The following is a 19,813-nucleotide window of genomic DNA, read 5'->3' as shown; positions in this document are numbered from 1 at the left end:
CTATTATGAGAACGAGACTTTCATTCTTGATATAAGTATGAGAGTTTCGCTCTTGACAGGAGCATGAGAGTTGCGTTCCTACTATAAGAACGAGAGTGTCATTTTTGCAAGAACACGAGAGTTGCGTTCCTAATATAAGTAAGGGAATTTCATTGCTAACATGAGCATGAGAGTTTCGTTCCTAATCTAAGGACGAGAGTTTTATTCCTAATATGAGCGCGAGAGTTTTGTTCCTATTATAAATATGAGAGTTTCATTCCTAATATAAACACGAGAGTTTCGTTCCTAATATAACGAGAGTTTTGTTCCTAATATGAGCACGCTTGTTTCGTTTCTAATACAGACACAAGCGTTTCATTTCTAACATGAGCACGAGAGTTTCGTTCTTATATAAACATGAGAGTTTCATTCCTAACATGAGCATACGAGTTTCGTTCCTAATATTGACACGAGAGTTTCTTTCCTAACATGAGCACGTAAGTTTCGTTCTTAATATAAGCAAGAATGTAATATATATATATATATATATATATGTGTGTGTGTGTGTGTGTGTGTAAAAGTACGAGAGTTTCATTCCTAATATAATCGCATGAGTTTTATTTCCCAGACCTGAGTACAAGAATTTCATTCCTAGTATAAGCATGACAATTTTATTTTCTAGACGTAAGTACGAGAATTGTGTTCCTAATATAACCAATGAGCACCAAAGTTTCATTCTTCAAACCAAACAAACCCCATCATTTACACTGTCCTATAAACACAATTTCTAGTGTTAGATACATGATATCATATTAAATATACTAGGGAACAAGTAAACCCTTAAAGATAAAAAGCTTTGTTAACCTACACAATGAAGCTAATTTTAACTTATCCAATTGTAGAGAGGTCACATTCATAATGGCTATAGCTAATGGCAATCATCACAAAAATAGTAAAAAAATAATGTGCAATAATTAGTACTAATTGAATCAATAGAATTACGTAGAAAGATGATCCAATTAAATGTTGCATATGCACTCTTGCCACCTTTGTTGTTCCATTTTGTTTTTCTTTCCGTCGTTCGCATGTCTTGATTTGACATTAAAACAAAGTGTAAATCCAAAGCAAAGTTCGACCCAATTAATTAAAAAGCCAATAATATACTTGAGTCAAGTGGCAAACAAATTAACAATCAAAAGAATGGTGGCGACTGGAAGTCGGCAGAGTGACAGAAAGTGACGGGAAGAAACAAGACAATTGCCAATTGTGCCCCGTTTTGAAAACCCATCCGCTTACTTGCAAAGAATAAGAATCTAGAGACGGTGGGAATGCATGGAAACAGAAGTAGGTAAAGGACACCCACAAAACTCAGCAGACTCTCCTTTATTCCAACCGTTATATAAGTTTGTGATTTCTCACAGAGACAATCACACCGAGACAGTCATGTGAATCAAATCACAAGGAAAACTAATGCAAAATTTTAGCATGCTGCTGAAAACAAGATCATCGAGAAAATTCATAGTTGTCCATGTTAGAAGTAACATTCAAACAAAATGTACGGAGTGAACTAGCGGAAGAAAAGAAGAAAAAAAAATATGTAGGTCATATTACAGATAAAATAATCTTTTTGACCTCAAACAATTGTCATGTGATGTGCACATGACCAAGATAGTACTTTAGGGAAAAATTGACCAATTATAAAGGTACATGACAGTAATTGGCTAAAATTCAAGTTCATGAATAAAATGGGCAGCTCCTTACAAATTTAGAGAGAAAATCAACAATCACCTCTTAGTAAATATGGCGTAAATAACATCACTCTAAGGAAAATATTCCTTTTTTCTTTTTGTTGTTTCTCTAGTAACTAGATCAATTAAATTACGAAAAAGTAACGAATTTAAACAAAAAACAATGGTGCCAAAAAAAAGAGGAAAACGTAAAGATCACCATCTACATGCGGGTGAGTTTGAATCAAGGTTCTAAAAGATGCTAGAGGCTAGTCGGGTGGCAAACTGGAGCTTAGCGCCTAGGCGGCTTCGTGTAAATAAGTGTATGTTTATACTTAAAATATATATAATTTCATCATAAACTACAAAATATTATAACATATATGTTATGAAGTATTGGAACATAATGAAACTATAGGGAACAAACATTTAAGGTATATTCATTTAAGTATTCAACAAGTCTCTTACAATTTATTGAAAAAAAATCAAATGCAAAATGAAAGTTATCTATTTTTTGTCTAAGTGAGTAGCAACCTAGGTAGTTGCTTAGACATGTCTGGGTAGGCCTGATGGGTGCCTTAACAAGTTTAGATGTTATTTCTTAATTTTTAAATGTTTAGATATTAATAAGAACGATAATCAACCGCCTAGGGCTGCACGGGGATCTAGGCAGGCATTTTAGAACAAAGGTTTGAAAAGAAGGAAAAATGTCTCCAGGCCAGTTCACAAGTTGTTTTGCACAGTCCCAGCCTGCTCCACTCTCCTCCCTGTCTCAACGTTCATAGTTTCAAATTATATTCTTTTTTTATATTTTGAATTTTTATTTTTTAGTAAATAATATTTTGAATTGTCTCAAATAGACCCTGAAACCTTAATAAAAGGCAGCTTGTCATCCACATCGTCCTAAAGTGCCAATCCCGTTCCCTTTACTATCTCTCTCTAGTTTCTCTCTCTACCCTTTTGTGTTTCTGGTGGGTCCCGGTCCCTTCCAGCCTGCAAAGCAAACCCAGCGAACCCCAAAAAACTTGCCCTCATTATTAAATCTTCCCCAACCAGCAACACTCCCTCATTCTCATCTCACGCATCCTCTCTCTCTACCTCCTTCTCTCTCTACCTTCATCCATTTATACGCACCGTTTTGGCTCTCCAGTCCCTATGACTCACTACCAGGACGATCCCGAGTTCCATCTCCCCTCCCACTTCCTCACGGACGACCTCGTGCTCGAGAACAATATGGACGACAGCAACAAAGACCACTGCTTCCGCCGAAACTGCGTCGAATCCCGCGTCAGCTTCCCCACCGAGTTCCCCTACGAGTTCGACTCGTCCGACTCCAACTCTGCCCTGAACTCCCCTGTCGAGTCCGTGGTGAGCTCCACCGAGACCGAGGGAGGCAGCTGCAGCAGCGACGAGGAGGACTTCCTCGCCGGGCTTACCCGCCGCCTCGCACAGTCCTCGCTGCAGCCTGCTCACCAGACCCAGAAGCTATCCGTCCCCGCCGCCTTTCCCAAAGAGAAGTCCGAGGTAAAGATTTCAGATTCACATAATCAGATTTTTACAGTTTAACTGTTCCTCTTCCTGTTTAAAATTTTGGGTTTCTGAAATACTGACCGAGTTTTACTGTGTTGACTCAGTGGGTCATGTCCGGGTCTCCCCAGTCGACTCTGAGCGGAATCGGGAGCTGGTCCAGCAACGGAAGTCCGACGGGCCCGTCTTCCCAGGTGCCTTCACCACCGACGACGCCGTTTGGAGCTCAGAACGACATCTGGGAGCTGATATACGCGGCAGCCGGGCAGGTTGCGCGGTTAAAAATGACCAACAGCCTCGGCGGAGCAACCGAGTTCGGCGGCAACCACGGCCGCGGTGGACTTCTGGGCCCACCTCGGATCCCCAGTCCTCCCCGACACTCAGGCCCCGGGCTCTGCTCGAACCATAGCTTCACTCAGGTAAAAGTCCTAAAACCCATTTCATTTCGAGCAAACCTGCTTTTTGATGTGCTAGTGTTGTGACCTGACAAGGGGTGTTTTCGGTGTTTTGCAGTTTCACCATGTGAGGCAGGACAAGCAGGTAAATCATCTTCCATGGTCAGCTCAGCCACATCAACCAGCTCAGCACCACCCCCACCACAATCACCAGCAGCAGATCCAAAACAGAGGAAGAAACATTGTTGGGTACGAGAGATGCGAGCATGGTGTTAATTTTTCCCAATCGACATGGCCGCGGCTTCATGTCCAACACAACCAACACCAACACCACCACCACCATCACCAACACCCCCACCAACAACAAAGTCAGCAACCACAGCGCCACAATAACGCCGCCGTGCGTCCCGTTTTGCCCAACGGTTCTAATATCAAGAGGGAATGTGCTGGCACCGGCGTTTTCTTGCCTCGCAGATACACCAGCCCTTCCCTTCCTGAACCTCGCAAGAAAGCAGGTACATTTGTGTTTTCGAATTTCGACCACTTGGGCCCGTTTTCTGAATATTAACACTTTGGGTCATTTTTATTTAACATGTTCTGCTTGATTTTGTTACCATTTAGGTTGTCCAACTGTTCTAATGCCGGCCAAGGTTGTTCAGGCTCTGAACCTGAGCTTCGAAGACATGAACCGCCACGCTCCGCCGCGTTTCACCACCGGTTTGCCTCCAGACCATGGTAATTAAAGTTCATAGTTCAAACTTTCTACTTCTGGAAACCCTTGTGTTTCAGATCTGTTACTCTGTTTATGTTGGTTCCTAATAATCTCTGCAATTGGATTCTGCAGAGGCACTGGCGGCAAGAAGAAACGCGCTGTTGACTCAGCAAAGGCTTGGACTAAGGACAGCGGCAGAGGGGCCGGTAAATCACGAAGTGCGCCTCCCTCAGGAGTGGACCTACTGATTTAGTTTCACATCCAAAGGGCAAAGAAGGCAAAAAAGCAAGAAGATTATATAGAAATTAGGGTTTTCTGCTTAGGGTTTCATGCAGAAGAAGATATTATGTGTTTTTTTTATTTAATTAAGGAGATTCAAGAATGTGAGATTAGATTTTGGAGCAATAAGAAAGATATCCAGGTTTTTTTTTGGGAAGGCAGCTGCTGCTGCTGCTTCTGTGGGGAGTTAGCTTTTAGGTCAAGGAAGAAGATAAATTACTAGGAAGAATGTATTCTCTTTGTGTTGCAATAATTTTGGGTTAATTAATTTGTTCCAAATCCAAAGTTTAAATCTGGATTAGGGTAATTTAATCTCTGGTTTGTAATATCGTCTCTCCTCTTGGGATGTAAGATTCTAAGAAGTAATAAGAAAGCTTTTAGTTTGCTGTCGACTTCTGTTTATTCTTCTGGATTCTGTGGTGGTTTGTTTACTTGTGATTAAGGGATTTGTTTAGTGGCTGTATTAGGTTAAGTCAGTCAAAGCTAAAAGACTTGGTTCCTAACCACTTGACAAATTACGGGATTTACAGTTGTTTTTTCAAAAGCAACACTAAGCAGACCACGATTGGGCCCCGCGTAAAGCTGTACTGTGGTTGGTTACAGTTGTAGCAGATTAAATTAATATTTCTTTTCAACTCTAGTTCAGTAAATGTAGTGTTTGACAGGAAGAGATTTTTCACCCTGTTGTTTAGACCTGACAGACACGATTAGTTAATTTAATTCAACACAAAATAATTATGACAATAACAAGTTTCAACTTAATTCTTAACAATTCATGTCGTTGTTAGGTATTTTGTTATTGATTCCGTTAACGAGTTGGGTGGTTCACTCGTAACGAACCTTATAAGGTATCTTTTTCAAATGATTATGCATGATAATGTCTTACATGACCTGTTCATCAAACAGGATAACACGACTTATTAATAAATCGGGTCGCTATTGAATCAACCAATAAAAACCTATCAAGATAACGAATTTGATGTAACACGACTCATTAAGATAATGGGTATGATACAAAAACAACATGAATTCGACAAACACGATCCATTTACCAGCTTACTTTTATCGTACAAAGCTTTATTTATAACTTTAGATTCAAACCATCATTTAAATGATGGTGATGTTCACTATTTTATATCAACGTTAAGTAAATTTAATTTTCGAAATCTGATTAGTTAAAGACATGATATGTGCCTGCCATTCTGCCATAAATATTCCTAGTCAAATATCCACGGAGTTGTGTTTTTTGCTTCATCGTGAAGGTTTGAATTTTTTGCGTACCTTCCTATCCCAGTTTTGATTTTCTTGGACCCACACGATTTCTCTGCGTCTCTCTCTCTCCTCCTCATTCCTCTTTAACATTTTCCACTACATGTTTGTTGGTAAATTAACACAAAACTTACATGTAGTTGGAAAGTTAAACAATATTTCAAGTCGATAATGTATTATTTTGTGCTTTAATTAGTTTACATATTATTATACGATTTATTCAGAAATTATTTTTGGTGTTCGGGTTGCATGCATATACTTCTGTTACGACGATTTAAATAAAGTATGTATATATATATATATTGTCATATTTATGTTGTCGGATTGTAAATTAGTGTTATATTAGGGGTGGGCAAGGGTCGGGGCGGACCCAAATTTACAAGAACCGGACCATACTTGTTGTAAATAATAACGGGCAGGTCGAGCTGGTAATAGAATTTCTAAGTTAGGAATTGGACGGTACCTGGCTCATTTGAAACTGGTTGTTACGGGCTGGGTCTGCAGGTCCCCCCGTCTCTCTTGCCCATATTTCCCAATCCCAAATCAAGATCTCTATCTCTCGACTCTGATTGATGATGGCACGAGATTGTCAAACACCACCAGATGCTCTAAAGTATAAACTCCACAACAAATTCATAAATAAAGAAAAAAAAAAAAAAAAAAACCCTATCTCAGGTTTCCTACTATACTTGTAGATTAATGAAAACCCAAATGGTGGAAGATTAAGAATAGAAGGCATGGTGGTCGATTTCGATTCGCATGGCGCTGGCGATGGTGGTGTTTGACAATCTCGAGGGCATGGTCTCCGTCCTCTTTACTTGGGACTGTAGAGTTCGACAATCTCGATTTCAATTTGGAAGAAGATAAGATGGTGATGAATTTCGATTTTGATTGAAGAGTTGGAGGGAGACGAGAATGAGTTCTAGATAGTGTTGTCGAGGAGGAGATAACGCATGAACCAGAGATCTCGATGCCAGTGATAGGGTGGTGGTCGTCGCTGCGGAGGTGATGGGATGACGATGGATCAATGGTCTGGGACCCTGGGTTTTCGATGATATCGTCGAGGGAGATAGAGATAAGTAGGAAAGATGAGATGAGTGTCGGCACTATGAGACTCGGGTAGGAGGGAGACTGGGAGAAGGACAATCAAGAAGATAGGTCGTCGTCGTGGTCGCCAGATTCACGACGGCGGTGATGTTCTGGGTGGTGGAGAAGATGATTGTCAAAGACGGAGAGTGGGTGGAAGGGAGGAGACGCAAGAGATAGTCGGGACCTTGGGTAAAAACCGACGGTTAAGATTGGATGATATTGTACTCATCAATCTCGTCCGTCCATTACAAATTTACAATTACAAATGGGCCGGTTCGGGTACCCGTTTTTCTATACATCTGGAACCAGCCCACCCTGCCCTGTTTCTCTTAATAAAAAATTGGAACCAGCCCGTACCTTGATTACTCGCCTTGACCCGCGGTTCCTATACCCGTTTGTCCACCCCTATGTCATACACTGTCATATTCAACAAACAATAAAACCTGATTAATGATTAAAATTCTTAAACTAGCATCATAAATATCTTATACTGCTACAGAGGAGAAGAATTTGTCCAGTCGGAAGGAATGAGGATTTGTCAATGGTCGTATAACGATACATAGATCATGGTAAAACCAACCGTAAAGAGTTGTACGACAAGATAATATTTTGCACTAGTATATCTTATAGACATTATGGTTATATTTTCACTTGTTCATAATAATCACCCTCGTGTTTGCACAGTTTGAGTTAGACAAAGTCTGCCCCTCAAATTATAAACAAACTATTGTCATGCCCATACCTTGTTTTACAAGATCCAATGCACCCCCTTTTCCTTTTTAGCCTAATATTTTGTTGATTAAAACAGTGAAAGGGCTTACTTGTTCTTACTTTAGCTTTGACCTAACCTATCATTAAACGAAAACAAAAGGCTATAATTCAGGTAACCAACTCTTTTACATGTCCCCGGTAGACAAAATGACGGTCTTTATTTCACATCAGATTGCTTTGTATTACGGTTTTATTCGATTTTATGAGTATCTCATTGAGTGTTAAAGTTTTTCTAATCAAATAGTTCTGTGGAATATTTTATCAAGAGTGAGACGTTATGTATTTGCATAATTGACCTTCATGTTCATACACAATCGAAAGAGATTGTGAAACTTACAAAACTTTCAGAATGTAATTGAAATACCGACACATATTTACTTGATTGACAAATTATTCGTACATAAATGAAGCTAAACAAAAGTAATGGGAGGTCATAAATCAGAGAGTACTTCTTAGAAGGTCATAAATCAGAGGGTACTTCGTAGAGAGAGACCTTGGTGTGCTTTAATTTAGTAGATTCTTATGATGAGAAAGCCTTGATTTGCTCTCAAAGAAAAAAAGAAAAGAAATTAATTTCCTGTTTTTGTCCAGCAGCCAACCAAGCCGATCGGGCAATAGGTGAACTGGGCCATATCCAGCCGTCAATCACGATGTGATGGGTCCAACTTTGGGCTTGATCAGCGCCTTGATTTGCTTATACTTTAATATCCGTTGATGACAATTTTGATTAACGACATCCAATGACATTCATTCGGTTGCTTCAAACACACACCTTTGCTTGATGACAATCTTTAGAATTTTACTACATACGCTTCTCTAATTTAACGATCTTTAGTCCATAAATCTTTTAGTGTGACAATCTCGCTGTCATATAACATTAATCAGACTAAAAAGAAGTATGATATCCATACACCTATTTTTTACTTCTTACACACTCTTCTAATTTTCAACTGTCGGATCGGATAAATTAAAGAAGATTAATAGATAGAAATTAACAAAAGGTGTGTGAGAAGTAAAAAGTGATGTGGATAGCACACCCCTTCAATCATGAAACAATGTTTATATTGATATTGAATAATGATTCTAGTGATGAGCAACCGATAAGGATGGCAGTTATGAGAGGTAGATGCACACTGGGACTTACGTGATCCTTGAACCACCAGAGTTCAAAAAATATATATGTGGGTATTTTGAGGACACTCCGAACATTTTGTGCGGGTTCTTTTGTACCTATCAAGTGTTTGATGTAATACCTGCTAAGTCTATCTCGACATGTTGCATGGATAACACTTGACAAATTCTCTCGATGTCACTTATCAGATGTTCGACAAAATGGCTCAGTGAATAAACTTATATTTTTATTTTTATTGTTTTATTTTTGCATGCTTCACTCTCTATTTCTATTTAAAAACTTGAACCTTTAACACTAGGCCCACTCAAGATTCAAATCCTGGATTCATCACTAGCAGTTGCTTTGATTTGCAATAATATATGGACATAGGGATGGAGATAATGGAAGGAAATTGATGTTGATACTTGATATTCATTCACGTTGAGGCCGTCTTATTATGTTCTTCACCATTATAAGTGGCGTGCTACTTGCTAATCATGTTTCTGGTTATTTGCTTTATATTTAATTATGCAAAGTTATGCAAAGGAAAAGGGGAAAAATTTGGCTTCAAATAAAATTTTCAAATTCAAGCTCAAATGCTAAGGGGTGCCTTAATAGTCATTTTAGTTTTTATTTTATATTTAAATAAATTATATTTTACCACCTCAACTTTGGGTCATATAATAAAGTCTCTTTTGAGCATTGCAATATCGTACGTCAACTTACGAATTCGTTTTAATGTTAAATCTCCATTAGTCAATCCTTTAAGTTTAACCTTGTACGCCTCCTTTGCACAGTTGACCTCTCTCCTCACCTGAACAAACATGCAAACACTATGCTTCCCCTCGCCAAAAATCAAGCATCCACCCGCAATCCCACACCCCGAAATCAAGATAAAATCAAATCCAAATTCACCGGACACAATGAGCCGCCACGAAACCACTTCAAATTGTTGAAATTAAATAGAATCATATCTTGTTCATCAAATTAGAGGAGTAAGAGTAATGATATACTCAATTTTTAACCAAATTTGCAAATAATATGATGTATCACTAATAAGAAATAAACACGTTAATTAATACTTAAATAATAATCCAATCATTAATAACCATGTTATATGGTTTACAAAATTTAATCTCTCTAGCATTGTCCGATGAGTAAATGTCTAGTTGATAGTAGGAATCCGGACCGAACTGACATTCAAATTTTTATATTAAAAAAAAAAAAAAAATTAGAGGTAGGATTTTTTTTCTTCTACAAATTGGGGATTAGGGTTGTTCGAGAGGGTGGTGACGACCAGCTCGTGGCCATAAAGAGTCTAGGAGACGTCGGCTAGCTCGAGGGTTTTGAGGACGGAAAGGGTCTAGGAGATGTTGGAGACGATGCGTTGCATGGCATCGAGGACTTTGAGGTCGGAGAAGTGGGGCATCTGGTTAAGGATGGGGTTTTGGTAGGATGCATGGGCGTCAATGCAGACATTGCAGAGGTCGGGACAATTGCTTTTTAAACTAGCTTGTAACCTAGTAGCACCAAAGCAGGTCGGTTTTTATTTTCCTGGCATGCTTTTGGGTGTGTATAGGCCCAGCGGTCCAGGATTTTTGGGTTCGTTATGTTGATTGCACGGCCTCCCAAAGGAATGGCAATGTCGACATAAAAAGAAAAGAAATAGCAATGGTTTGTTGGACCCGGTACGTTCAATTCATAAGCGCGCATAACCATTAGATGATAAAACATTTTAGAATTTTGGATAATTATTTTTACAACGATGATTCTTTGAATGAGGACCTAAAATATATAAATGCTTCTGTAGAAAGCACCAAAAACTGCTTTTGGTTATCTGAAAATGCTTCTAACCATATCAGAAGCAATTCCAAACATGCATGCCTTCATTTTACAGAGAAGAATTAAGAAGAGCAGTTGTTCTCCCTTCTTTTATCTCAAAGTAGCACTCTGTTTCAAGTTAACCCTAACATGATAGAAACAAACACCAGAATTAAACACATTTCTACAAGCAGATATATTACCAATGAGGGTCAAATGGCCAAGGAGGCAAAATATATGGAATCAAAGTCACAAGAAAAAACAGATGGTTCTAATTCTGCAGAATTAAACACATAACAGACTTCCATCGAACTACATCGCGTAATTGACAGCTCATTTATTTATCTATAGGATCAGCATTTCGGTTGAGTTTTTTGCAGTATGTTAGGGATCACTTCCATTTCTTGAACTTGCATCCACCGTGCTTGCTGAACTTGCCTTTCTTATGCTTCCCGAACTTGCCTTTCTTATGCTTGCCGTGCTTCCCATGCTTCCCGCCATGTGATGCAACGCCGTGACCAACATTGTGAGCACCGTAACCGCCAGGGAGAATACCATGAGAACCGTGAGAACCTTGGCCATGGTGAGCACCTTGAGTGAGATGGTGAGCACCGACAGCAGCTGCAGCAGCGACCGCACCACCAGCCAGCAACGCCCCTGCACCATGGTGTCCTGAAGAGATAGAATAGCACAAGTCAGAATCAAACTTACAGATTAAGATATATAAAGAAGCTTTATTATCCACTTTAAACTCTATTAGAAGCACTAATTGAACTACAAAACTTTTAGAGTAGAGAGAAAAGCACAACCTAAGCAAACTTTAAATCCAAGCCCTAATCAGTCGATAATCACAAGGCCTAAGTAATCATGAGAGGAGACAAGGCAGACTACGAGCACTTCATATGACCAGATGGACATTTACGCACTAAGATCATTCCGACCTTGAAGTTCCAGGAACTTAAGACCCGATTGTATAAAATGCACTACAAGAACGCTGCCAATGAACTAGTTAAGCACTACAAAGCTACTAATGCATTCAAAGAAGCTAAACAAATGACTTTCAAATGACACATTTCAAGGTGTCATTTAAAAGTCTTCAATGTATTGCATATTTTTGTAGGACATTCAACAAATTTAGCCTGAATTCCATAGAAATTTAAAGTCCTTCGTCCAAACACACCATAAAGAAGAAAAATTCTTTGAAAATAAATATCTATGATCATATGCGGTAATATAATGAAAACAAAAATAGGGTCTGAATTTCTACTCATGCATTCCAGGTTCAAAACTCTGCCGCTCGTAAGTCAATGTCAGAGTTTCGAACTCTTCCCATCTCGTCAATAATAGTATAATGAAAACAAAAAAGGGGTAATCTAAACCTTTATTTTTATTTTTTGCAGATCATAACATATTAAATTAAAAATTAACAGAACATGCATAATCATCTTTTTAAGGTAACAAAATCATGTATTATACATCTTTCCAAAATATGTATTCAGCGAGGAAAGTAAATCAGACCCAAAACTTAAATTCCACCAGAATTTCACCGATTAATCCATCAATGCACATAAAAATGCATCCCCAATACAAATAGAGATTGGGCACGATATTGATAATTACCAGATGAGCCGTGATGGCCAGGCTGAGGATGCCCAGCCGGTGGGTACCCCTGTTGAGGCGGGTAACCTTGAGGAGGATACCCCTGCTGCGGAGGGTAGCCACCCTGATGGGGCGGGTACCCTTGCGGAGGGTAGCCGCCCTGATGGGACGGGTACCCTTGCGGAGGGTAGCCGCCCTGCTGCGGTGGGTGCCCGTGCTGAGGTGGATACGAACCTCCTCCGTGTGCAAGGTGGCTAAAAAGCCCCCTGTCTGCTTCGTCGTCGTGATGCTTGTATTCCCCACCACCCATTTTTTTGGTCGGTTGAAAACCAAAAGATCAGAGAGCAAATGAAGATGAAGAAACAAAATCTGAGATACAGAGGAAATGGATTGGGTTGTACAATTTTATGTAGTTTACGTTTTTGCTACATTAATGGTACGCGGTCCCTGCTCACCTTCCTTAGTGCCTAAGAATCAACTACCTGAATCCACGCGGCAAAATCTACTCCACGCATCCACGTGTCATTTGATGAACCGAGATATATTAGTTCAGTTTCAGTTTTAAGGATTTAAAAACCGAACCGAATCGAACTAAATTATCGTTTGATGCCGCTTCACGAGTTTTCAAATAAGGTCCGGTGCATAACCCCAAAGTCTAATTTTTTAAAAGTACACATCCAAAGACCCAACGACCCTCGTTTCACACGCGTAACAGGTAATCCTAACCCAAGGCCTTGACACTTTCTCTCCTCGATCAGTCCTCACTTGAGATACTTCCTCGGTTGGTCTGCCGATCCTCATTCTTAATCCTCACTATTGACTCCTCATCCAGATCACGTTGGAGGACGAATTCATGGTCCTCATGCACGGAAAGCGATCATCTTTGAATCATTTTCATAAAATCCATCAAATCAAGGGATTCGGGTCCTTGAAATTTGATCAAATGACTAAAGTTATTATAACTTTCAAATGAGGTTCATGTTTGTAACCGTTGGATAAAATTTCAAATATCTAGATTTCTTAATTTGGTGGAAGCATGCATCACATTAAATGTGGTCGTCACACCTGACATGCTTTCATGCCATCGTTTCTTTCTCCTTACCATCCATTTGCAAGCTCTGTGTAAATTATTTATTTTTGTTTCGGGTTTTACATTTTTTACATGGGATAAAGACATGGAAAATGAACCGAATCGAAAAAAAAAAAAATCGAATCGAACTGATATCAATTTTCTGGTTCGGTTTTTTATTTGGAAAAACGAATGAATAAAACCGGATGCACCTCTAATTAGAAGTCTAAAAAACTCAGTAAATATATATTTGTGTTGTGCAAATGTTTGAGGAGAGGGATGATTGCTTTCACTTCTTGAACTTGCTTCCGACAACATGCTTGCCAAATTTGCCCATCTTAAACTTGCCTCCTCCACTATGCTTCCCAAATTTCCCGTGGTGCTTTCCATGGTGCTGCACCCCATGTGCTGAATAATGAGCTCCATGACCATGAGCCACATGGTGAGCTCCGTAAGCAGCCGCCGCAGCCCCAGCCACCATCGCCGGTCCTACGCAGTGGAGCCCTGAACCAAGAAAGAAACACCACGTACAACAATATAAATATTTATTATATATATAATCTTCTTCAATAATTAACAAATCCGTTAGTCATGCAACAATTATATACCATATTTTTGTAATACATGATACGACTAGTAATGTATAAACTTCATCTCAATTAAAGATATTATTTTGATGGATGTTATACAAATATAGGGTAATTGTAACATTATTTGTAATCAGCCGCAAAATGAACGGATTTGTTAAATTGTCTTACAATATTATTCTCTCTTAATTTCGTGGTTAGTTTTGTGATTCCTACTTGAGTTGAGTTCCTAACCAAAACTGGTATTTTGAAAGTTCTCTCCAGTGAGCAGAGGCGGATCCAGGATTTCAAGATCGAGGGGTCCCAAGATAAAAATTCAAAAAAAAAATATTAGACTAGTTTGGTTCCATAACACTATTTTTTATTGAATTTAGTTCATTAAATAATCAAAATTAATCAACCAATCAAGTGGCCCAGTGGTAAGGGCATAGATTTCGGCTCTCAAAATACAAAAAACACGGAGGTCCCGAGTTCGAGGCTCCAAGCTGGTGAGTCTGTTTGACTATGCACAGGAGAAAGCTGAATGCCTCTGTAAGTCTTCTAGGCTCCTAAAAGGGATAGATAACCGTGGTTTGCCAGTAGTTGTCCCGCTTTTAAAAAATAAAAAAATAATAATCAAGATTCATCTCAATGTTAATAAAACCAACAAATTCTAGGATTAAAAAACTTAAATGAATTTGGAAGAAATAAATTTAGGCAGCTAGAGGTGGTGGACCGGCAAATGGTGTTAGGGGATGGGGTAACTTGAGTTTAAAGTTGGAAGGTTGCAACGATTTGGAGGATTAAAACAAAAATTAGAAACCTCTTCTTCTTCGTTATAAGCACTGCTGCATGCACATCCATGGAGGCAACAAGCCTCTCCGCTGCACCTGCCAAATTGTTGGAGGGTCCTGAAGGTCGATCACAAGTGTTTCTTCGAGCTTCCGAAGGGTCCCGGGACCTCCCGGGTCCCTATATGGATCCGCCCATGCCAGTGAGAGCACTTCTCCGCTCCAGTGAGAGACATTCTCACCGTACTGTGAGTTTCAGTTTTCAGTTTAGATTTTATATGTTGCCGCTGGCCTTGCTATGGTGAGGGTTGGTGAGAACCTTAGGACCTGTTTGGTACTCTATTTGAATCCAACTTTTTAAACTCAAAAACAATTTTCAAGTTGTAAGCCTTAAAAACTTGTTTGGTAAGACTATTTTAAAAAATTGAACTCAAGACTAAATAAAAAATATAGTCTATTATCTAAAAATATAAAAAGTAAGTTTTTAGAGTTTTTAAACTTAAAATCACTAATTTCTTTTCTCTCTCCCCCCTCTCACTCCAAATCTCTCTCTTTCTTCTTTTTCTCTCCTATTTTTTTTTTTACTTTTTTCGTCTCTCTTCCAATCCACTCTCTTCATTCTAAAGTGGATGGCATAAATATTAAAAATGGGTTCTTTCTCTCACTTTTCTTCATCTCTATCTCGTCCGATCCTCTCTCTTCTCTCTTTCTTTCAATCATCTCTTACTTTCTTTCCTCCTTTCTCCTCTTTCTCCCTCTCCTGCGACCACCTCTTTTTAGATCTCTTTATCTAATTTAAGTCATAAGATTTAAAAATTTTAAATTACAAACCAATCAAGTTGTTGAGTTTTAAAAAAAAATTGTTTTCAAGAAATATTGTTAAGAAATGTTTTGAGAAATGATAAAATAAATTCAAATAGGATACCGGCCCTTATATTTCTGTTGTTTTTTTTCCTTTTCCTTACTGTCTTTTGCAATAAGCCCAACCCCATTTTCCCTATCTACCCCTGTCTTGTAACTAATTCCACCATCTTGAGCTCCATGTGCAGATCATCCTTTTTCTCTACCATCTTCACCATTTTTCCACTTAACTCATAATTCGATTCGCCTACCTTTTCCTGCGATTTCTCGCATTTTAACGAGAGGGTGTGTAGAGCTTTGGCTCGGACGTTCACACCACCACCCTTGTTGACCTTTGTTGGTCCTCCTCAATGTTCGCCTTGGTTGGTGATGTCGCTCGTCGGATCTCTCTTCCAGTGGGCTTCCTTTGTTTCTTGGTGGCGTTCGTTTTGGTGGTCCGTGGAGGATGGTGCATCATATTTCTTCTTTAACTTAGAGAATCTGGAAGGTTTGATGTGTGGTGATAGCGGTGGGCGAAGAAATCTGTGCTCCATTGTGGGAAGCGTCAGCGATGGGAAATCCAGCAACAGTAGCTATGGGTGCTTAGGGTCTTTACATTTTTATGGATTGTACATGCTGGGCTCCAAAGTAGACTTTGGGTTTTTTGTGTGTTTTTGGGTCCATGTTTCTTTGTATTTGGTGTGTTTTTGGGCTCTTAGTGTGTACTGTTTTGTTGTTGATAATAAAATTACCACTTGATAAAAAAAAAAATAAAAGAAGAAATTAGGTTTTCATCCTTTCTTTTATTATTCTATTGATTAAAATCCTATTCATTTTCAATTTTTGATCAAGGTCCTTAGGTATTAATAACATTATTAATTATTTCAATAATTAAATATTGTTTTATTTCTAAATATATTCATTTAATGTTAAATATTAATATTTATGACTAAAATTTTTATCATATATTTTTAGTTTTAGTTTGTACCCATTTTTAATTTGTACCAATTTTCTTTTCAGTTTTAATTTGTACCCATATATTAATTTTTTTTTGTGCCCATATTATTTAAAGTTTATTTGTATTTGTACCCTTATATTTTTTTTTTTTACTTTTTATTTTGCTAAATGTACCCATGCTAATTATATGTACCCATTAATGTAAAACTTTTTAGTCTTAAAATGTACTCATTCTAAAATATACCAATTTGTTATATGTAAAATGTATAATTTTTTATATAAAATCTATTCAATTTTTTTCTAATCCATTTTTAAACTTATATGTTTTTCTTTGATTTTAAAATGTATCCATGCCAAGTTTAATCAAAGAAATTTACTAATGTTATTAAGTCCAATATCTTTTTTTTTTTTTTTTTTTGTGATTTCGAAGAATGTACCCATGTTTTGATACAATTAATTTTTTGATTAATTTTGATGAATGTACCCATGTTTACACACACACACACACACACACAAAATAGTATAGTTATATTTTAATATTTTTAATCCCACAAATTATGGTTTTTTTGGTTTAAAATCTCATTTATATAAACAACTAAAATTTCTAATTTTTAATTTAAAAAATATAGTAACGAACATAGAAATAAATTATCACATTAATTTCAGGGACCTTGATAAAAAAATTAAAAACCAACAAGGTTTCAATCAAAGAAAATTCATAATTAAGGACTGCATGCAAAGTCTCCCAAAATAAAATGTAACTCATTGATTTGCAAATCAGTTTAATATAAGAATTGCATACGTAATCCATTCAAATTTACGAAAATAAAATTTTCTCCACACATTTATGAGTTATCCATGATAAAATATGACTCGTTACAAATAAGGAACAATTACCAGATGGTGTATGATGGGCAGCATGAGGGTATCCAATTGATGGGTACCCTTGTGGAGGAGGGTTGAGGCCTGCTGAATTGGATACCCACCTTAGTTTAAGGACACAGTGGCGGCCTTACCGTCGATGATTCACCAATCAATATTTAACATCTGTGACGCGACAGTTTCCATAAACACAAAACATTGCACGCGGCAACAGTGATTCAGAGACGAAGTGACACACCCTGACCGAGATCAGGGCATGCTGGCCGTCACGTGGAAGTGACGTAACCATATGCACAGTACGGAAGCTAATAAATAATAATAAAAGTACGAATAAATAAAAACCCAGCTATACACAAGGTAAATAACATACATGTGCAAGCATAAGTGTGAGAAACAAAGTTCAGAGCACGAAAGACTTAGTGCAATTCGGGAGAAACAACACTAAATAAACACACCCAAAGGTAGTCCTACACTGGTGATAATCTGTTAGATAAGCTGGGAAAAATCCTCTGGGGAGCCACCAAAAGCGCTAGCCAAACTAGAACCTGGAGGGCGCAAAACAGAAAGCGTGAGTGGGCAAAAACAAAGCTTTTCAAAAACCGTTTCATAAATAAAGTTCTAACCCCTCGCCGTAAAGCCTGTATACTTCCCAGAAAATAGAATATATATATATATATATATATATATATATAAGTTATGCTCAGAAATATGCCATGTCAAATGCCTCAAAATAGAATGCAAGTGCTCAGGTAATGTCAAATCAATGCCATGTAACCTGTCAGCCGGAGTTACCTAATATGACCTGTACGGCTGAATCTAGAGCTCGAATCTCCATCTCACTAACTATACCTGCACACAAGTCGGAACCACCTAAAGTGGTATGTACGAAAAGACTGGGTGTATAATAAGTACGCTCAAGTGCTACGATCATGTGAAGACTGGGCGAATAATCGCGGGTCACCTACGAGTCGGAACCACCTAAAGTGGTCTATATGACAGGACTGTGCACCTAACTTGGATCCAAGATGAGCGTGTGGTGTGGGAGGTGAACATCACGTGAAGGATTGTGCCCAACTTTGGGCGGGAGCACTAACACCGGGGGTGCAGGTTATGAGCTCTCTATGCATCTCAAATCACTACTGAACATAAGCATAAATCATAACTCACCTGACATTTACCTGTGCGTCCGCAGCACCAAACATATATACATATGCGACTAATAATGCATAATCAACGGCAAACATAATGCATGACATATAAACGTATAAACATTTCATTTCACTTTCTGGGAAAAACATAAGTATATAGGTATATACGGAAAACCAAAAGCCCACTCACTGGTATGTAGAAGGGTCGTAACCCCCTTGCCTCGAGTGACCGCGCTCGTCCTCGGGATAGGTCTCACCTATATGCGAAACAACTACAAATACGTTAATTTTAAAGCACATAACCAACATTACGAAATAACTTCTCATACAATGTTCAAATGGGGTGTATGAATACACCAACGTGATCTACTCAACCTCACGAACATCCCCATATTTTTAGAAAAATTTTCCGATGCCGCACGAGCCGGCCAAGGCACGGCCACACGCTTCTCCCACCCGCAGACACGTGCCTGGCACACTGACGGCGTCAGGAATATTCTGTTAAATCTAACTGATGCCGTTAACGCCGTTAGGAATATTCCATCCAAACTGATGGAATATTCCGTCGTTTTCTCCAGCCAAACTCTGGTGCCGTCGACGGAGTCGGAAAACCAGGAAATTTTCAAAACTTTGTATCTTCTTTGTTTTTCAAACAAATTTCACAAAATTGGTACCAAAATGAAGCTTACAACAAGAGGAACAAATCCATACCACTTTCAAGCACTAAAACCCACATAATCTCACCGAGAAAACACCACCAACTCCAACCAAACCTGCAACTCATGATCCTGACATCCAAAACCTTCAAACGAACCACTCCGAGCCTCCTAAGGACCTCACCAAGCTTCCTACAAGCTTGAAATTCCCAAAAACACAAGAATTAACGTGTGCATGAACAGTGACCAAAATCGGAGATCCCGAGTTCGACGTGAAAACGAAGGTGTCCTTACCTGAAATGGGTATGGTTGAACTTCTACGGACTTCACGAGCACGAATATGTAAATTGTTTCCTCGATCTGTGAAGGTTTCAAGGGTTTTGGGTGGTGTCTGTACGAAAAGGATAGGAAAGGGGAAGAGAGAGAGGGAAAGGGAAAGTGATACGGGACAGGGAAGGGATGAGGGAGTGTGGGGGTGTGTGTGTGGTCCAAAATCAGCCAAGCAAAATCCAAAAATAACCACACAACGAAACAACCATACTAGGGGTAAAACCGTCATTTCACCCTTACGGTACGAAAAGTTCGGGACGGGCTGTCACACGAAGAAGATGAATGATTCTAAATT

The 19,813-nt window shown here is 38.7% G+C and overlaps 2 protein-coding genes across 2 annotated transcripts; one reads left to right on the top strand and one right to left on the bottom strand.

Moving 5' to 3' along the window:
* The first annotated feature begins 2,610 nt into the window (after positions 1-2,610).
* Positions 2,611-5,011, top strand: LOC103942733 (homeobox protein OTX1). Its single transcript, XM_009352941.3, has 5 exons — positions 2,611-3,230; positions 3,341-3,652; positions 3,747-4,143; positions 4,250-4,363; positions 4,473-5,011. The coding sequence occupies exons 1-5, from the start codon at positions 2,862-2,864 to the stop codon at positions 4,586-4,588; spliced, it is 1,308 nt and encodes a 435-aa protein (XP_009351216.2). The 5' UTR covers positions 2,611-2,861; the 3' UTR covers positions 4,589-5,011.
* A 5,841-nt stretch (positions 5,012-10,852) lies between these two features.
* On the bottom strand, positions 10,853-12,669 carry LOC103942726 (glycine-rich protein A3). Its single transcript, XM_009352921.3, has 2 exons — positions 12,301-12,669; positions 10,853-11,352 (listed from the first exon to the last, which is right to left on the bottom strand). The coding sequence occupies exons 1-2, from the start codon at positions 12,587-12,589 to the stop codon at positions 11,072-11,074; spliced, it is 570 nt and encodes a 189-aa protein (XP_009351196.2). The 5' UTR covers positions 12,590-12,669; the 3' UTR covers positions 10,853-11,071.
* Positions 12,670-19,813: the final 7,144 nt, after the last annotated feature.

The sequence above is a fragment of a genome, unplaced genomic scaffold (assembly GCF_019419815.1).
Source record: "Pyrus x bretschneideri cultivar Hongxiangsu unplaced genomic scaffold, Pyrus_bretschneideri_v1 Contig4, whole genome shotgun sequence".
In the NCBI taxonomy this organism is placed as follows: Eukaryota; Viridiplantae; Streptophyta; class Magnoliopsida; order Rosales; family Rosaceae; genus Pyrus; species Pyrus x bretschneideri.
Note: the sequence above shows the minus strand (reverse complement) of the source record. Positions and strands in the feature narration are given on the sequence as shown.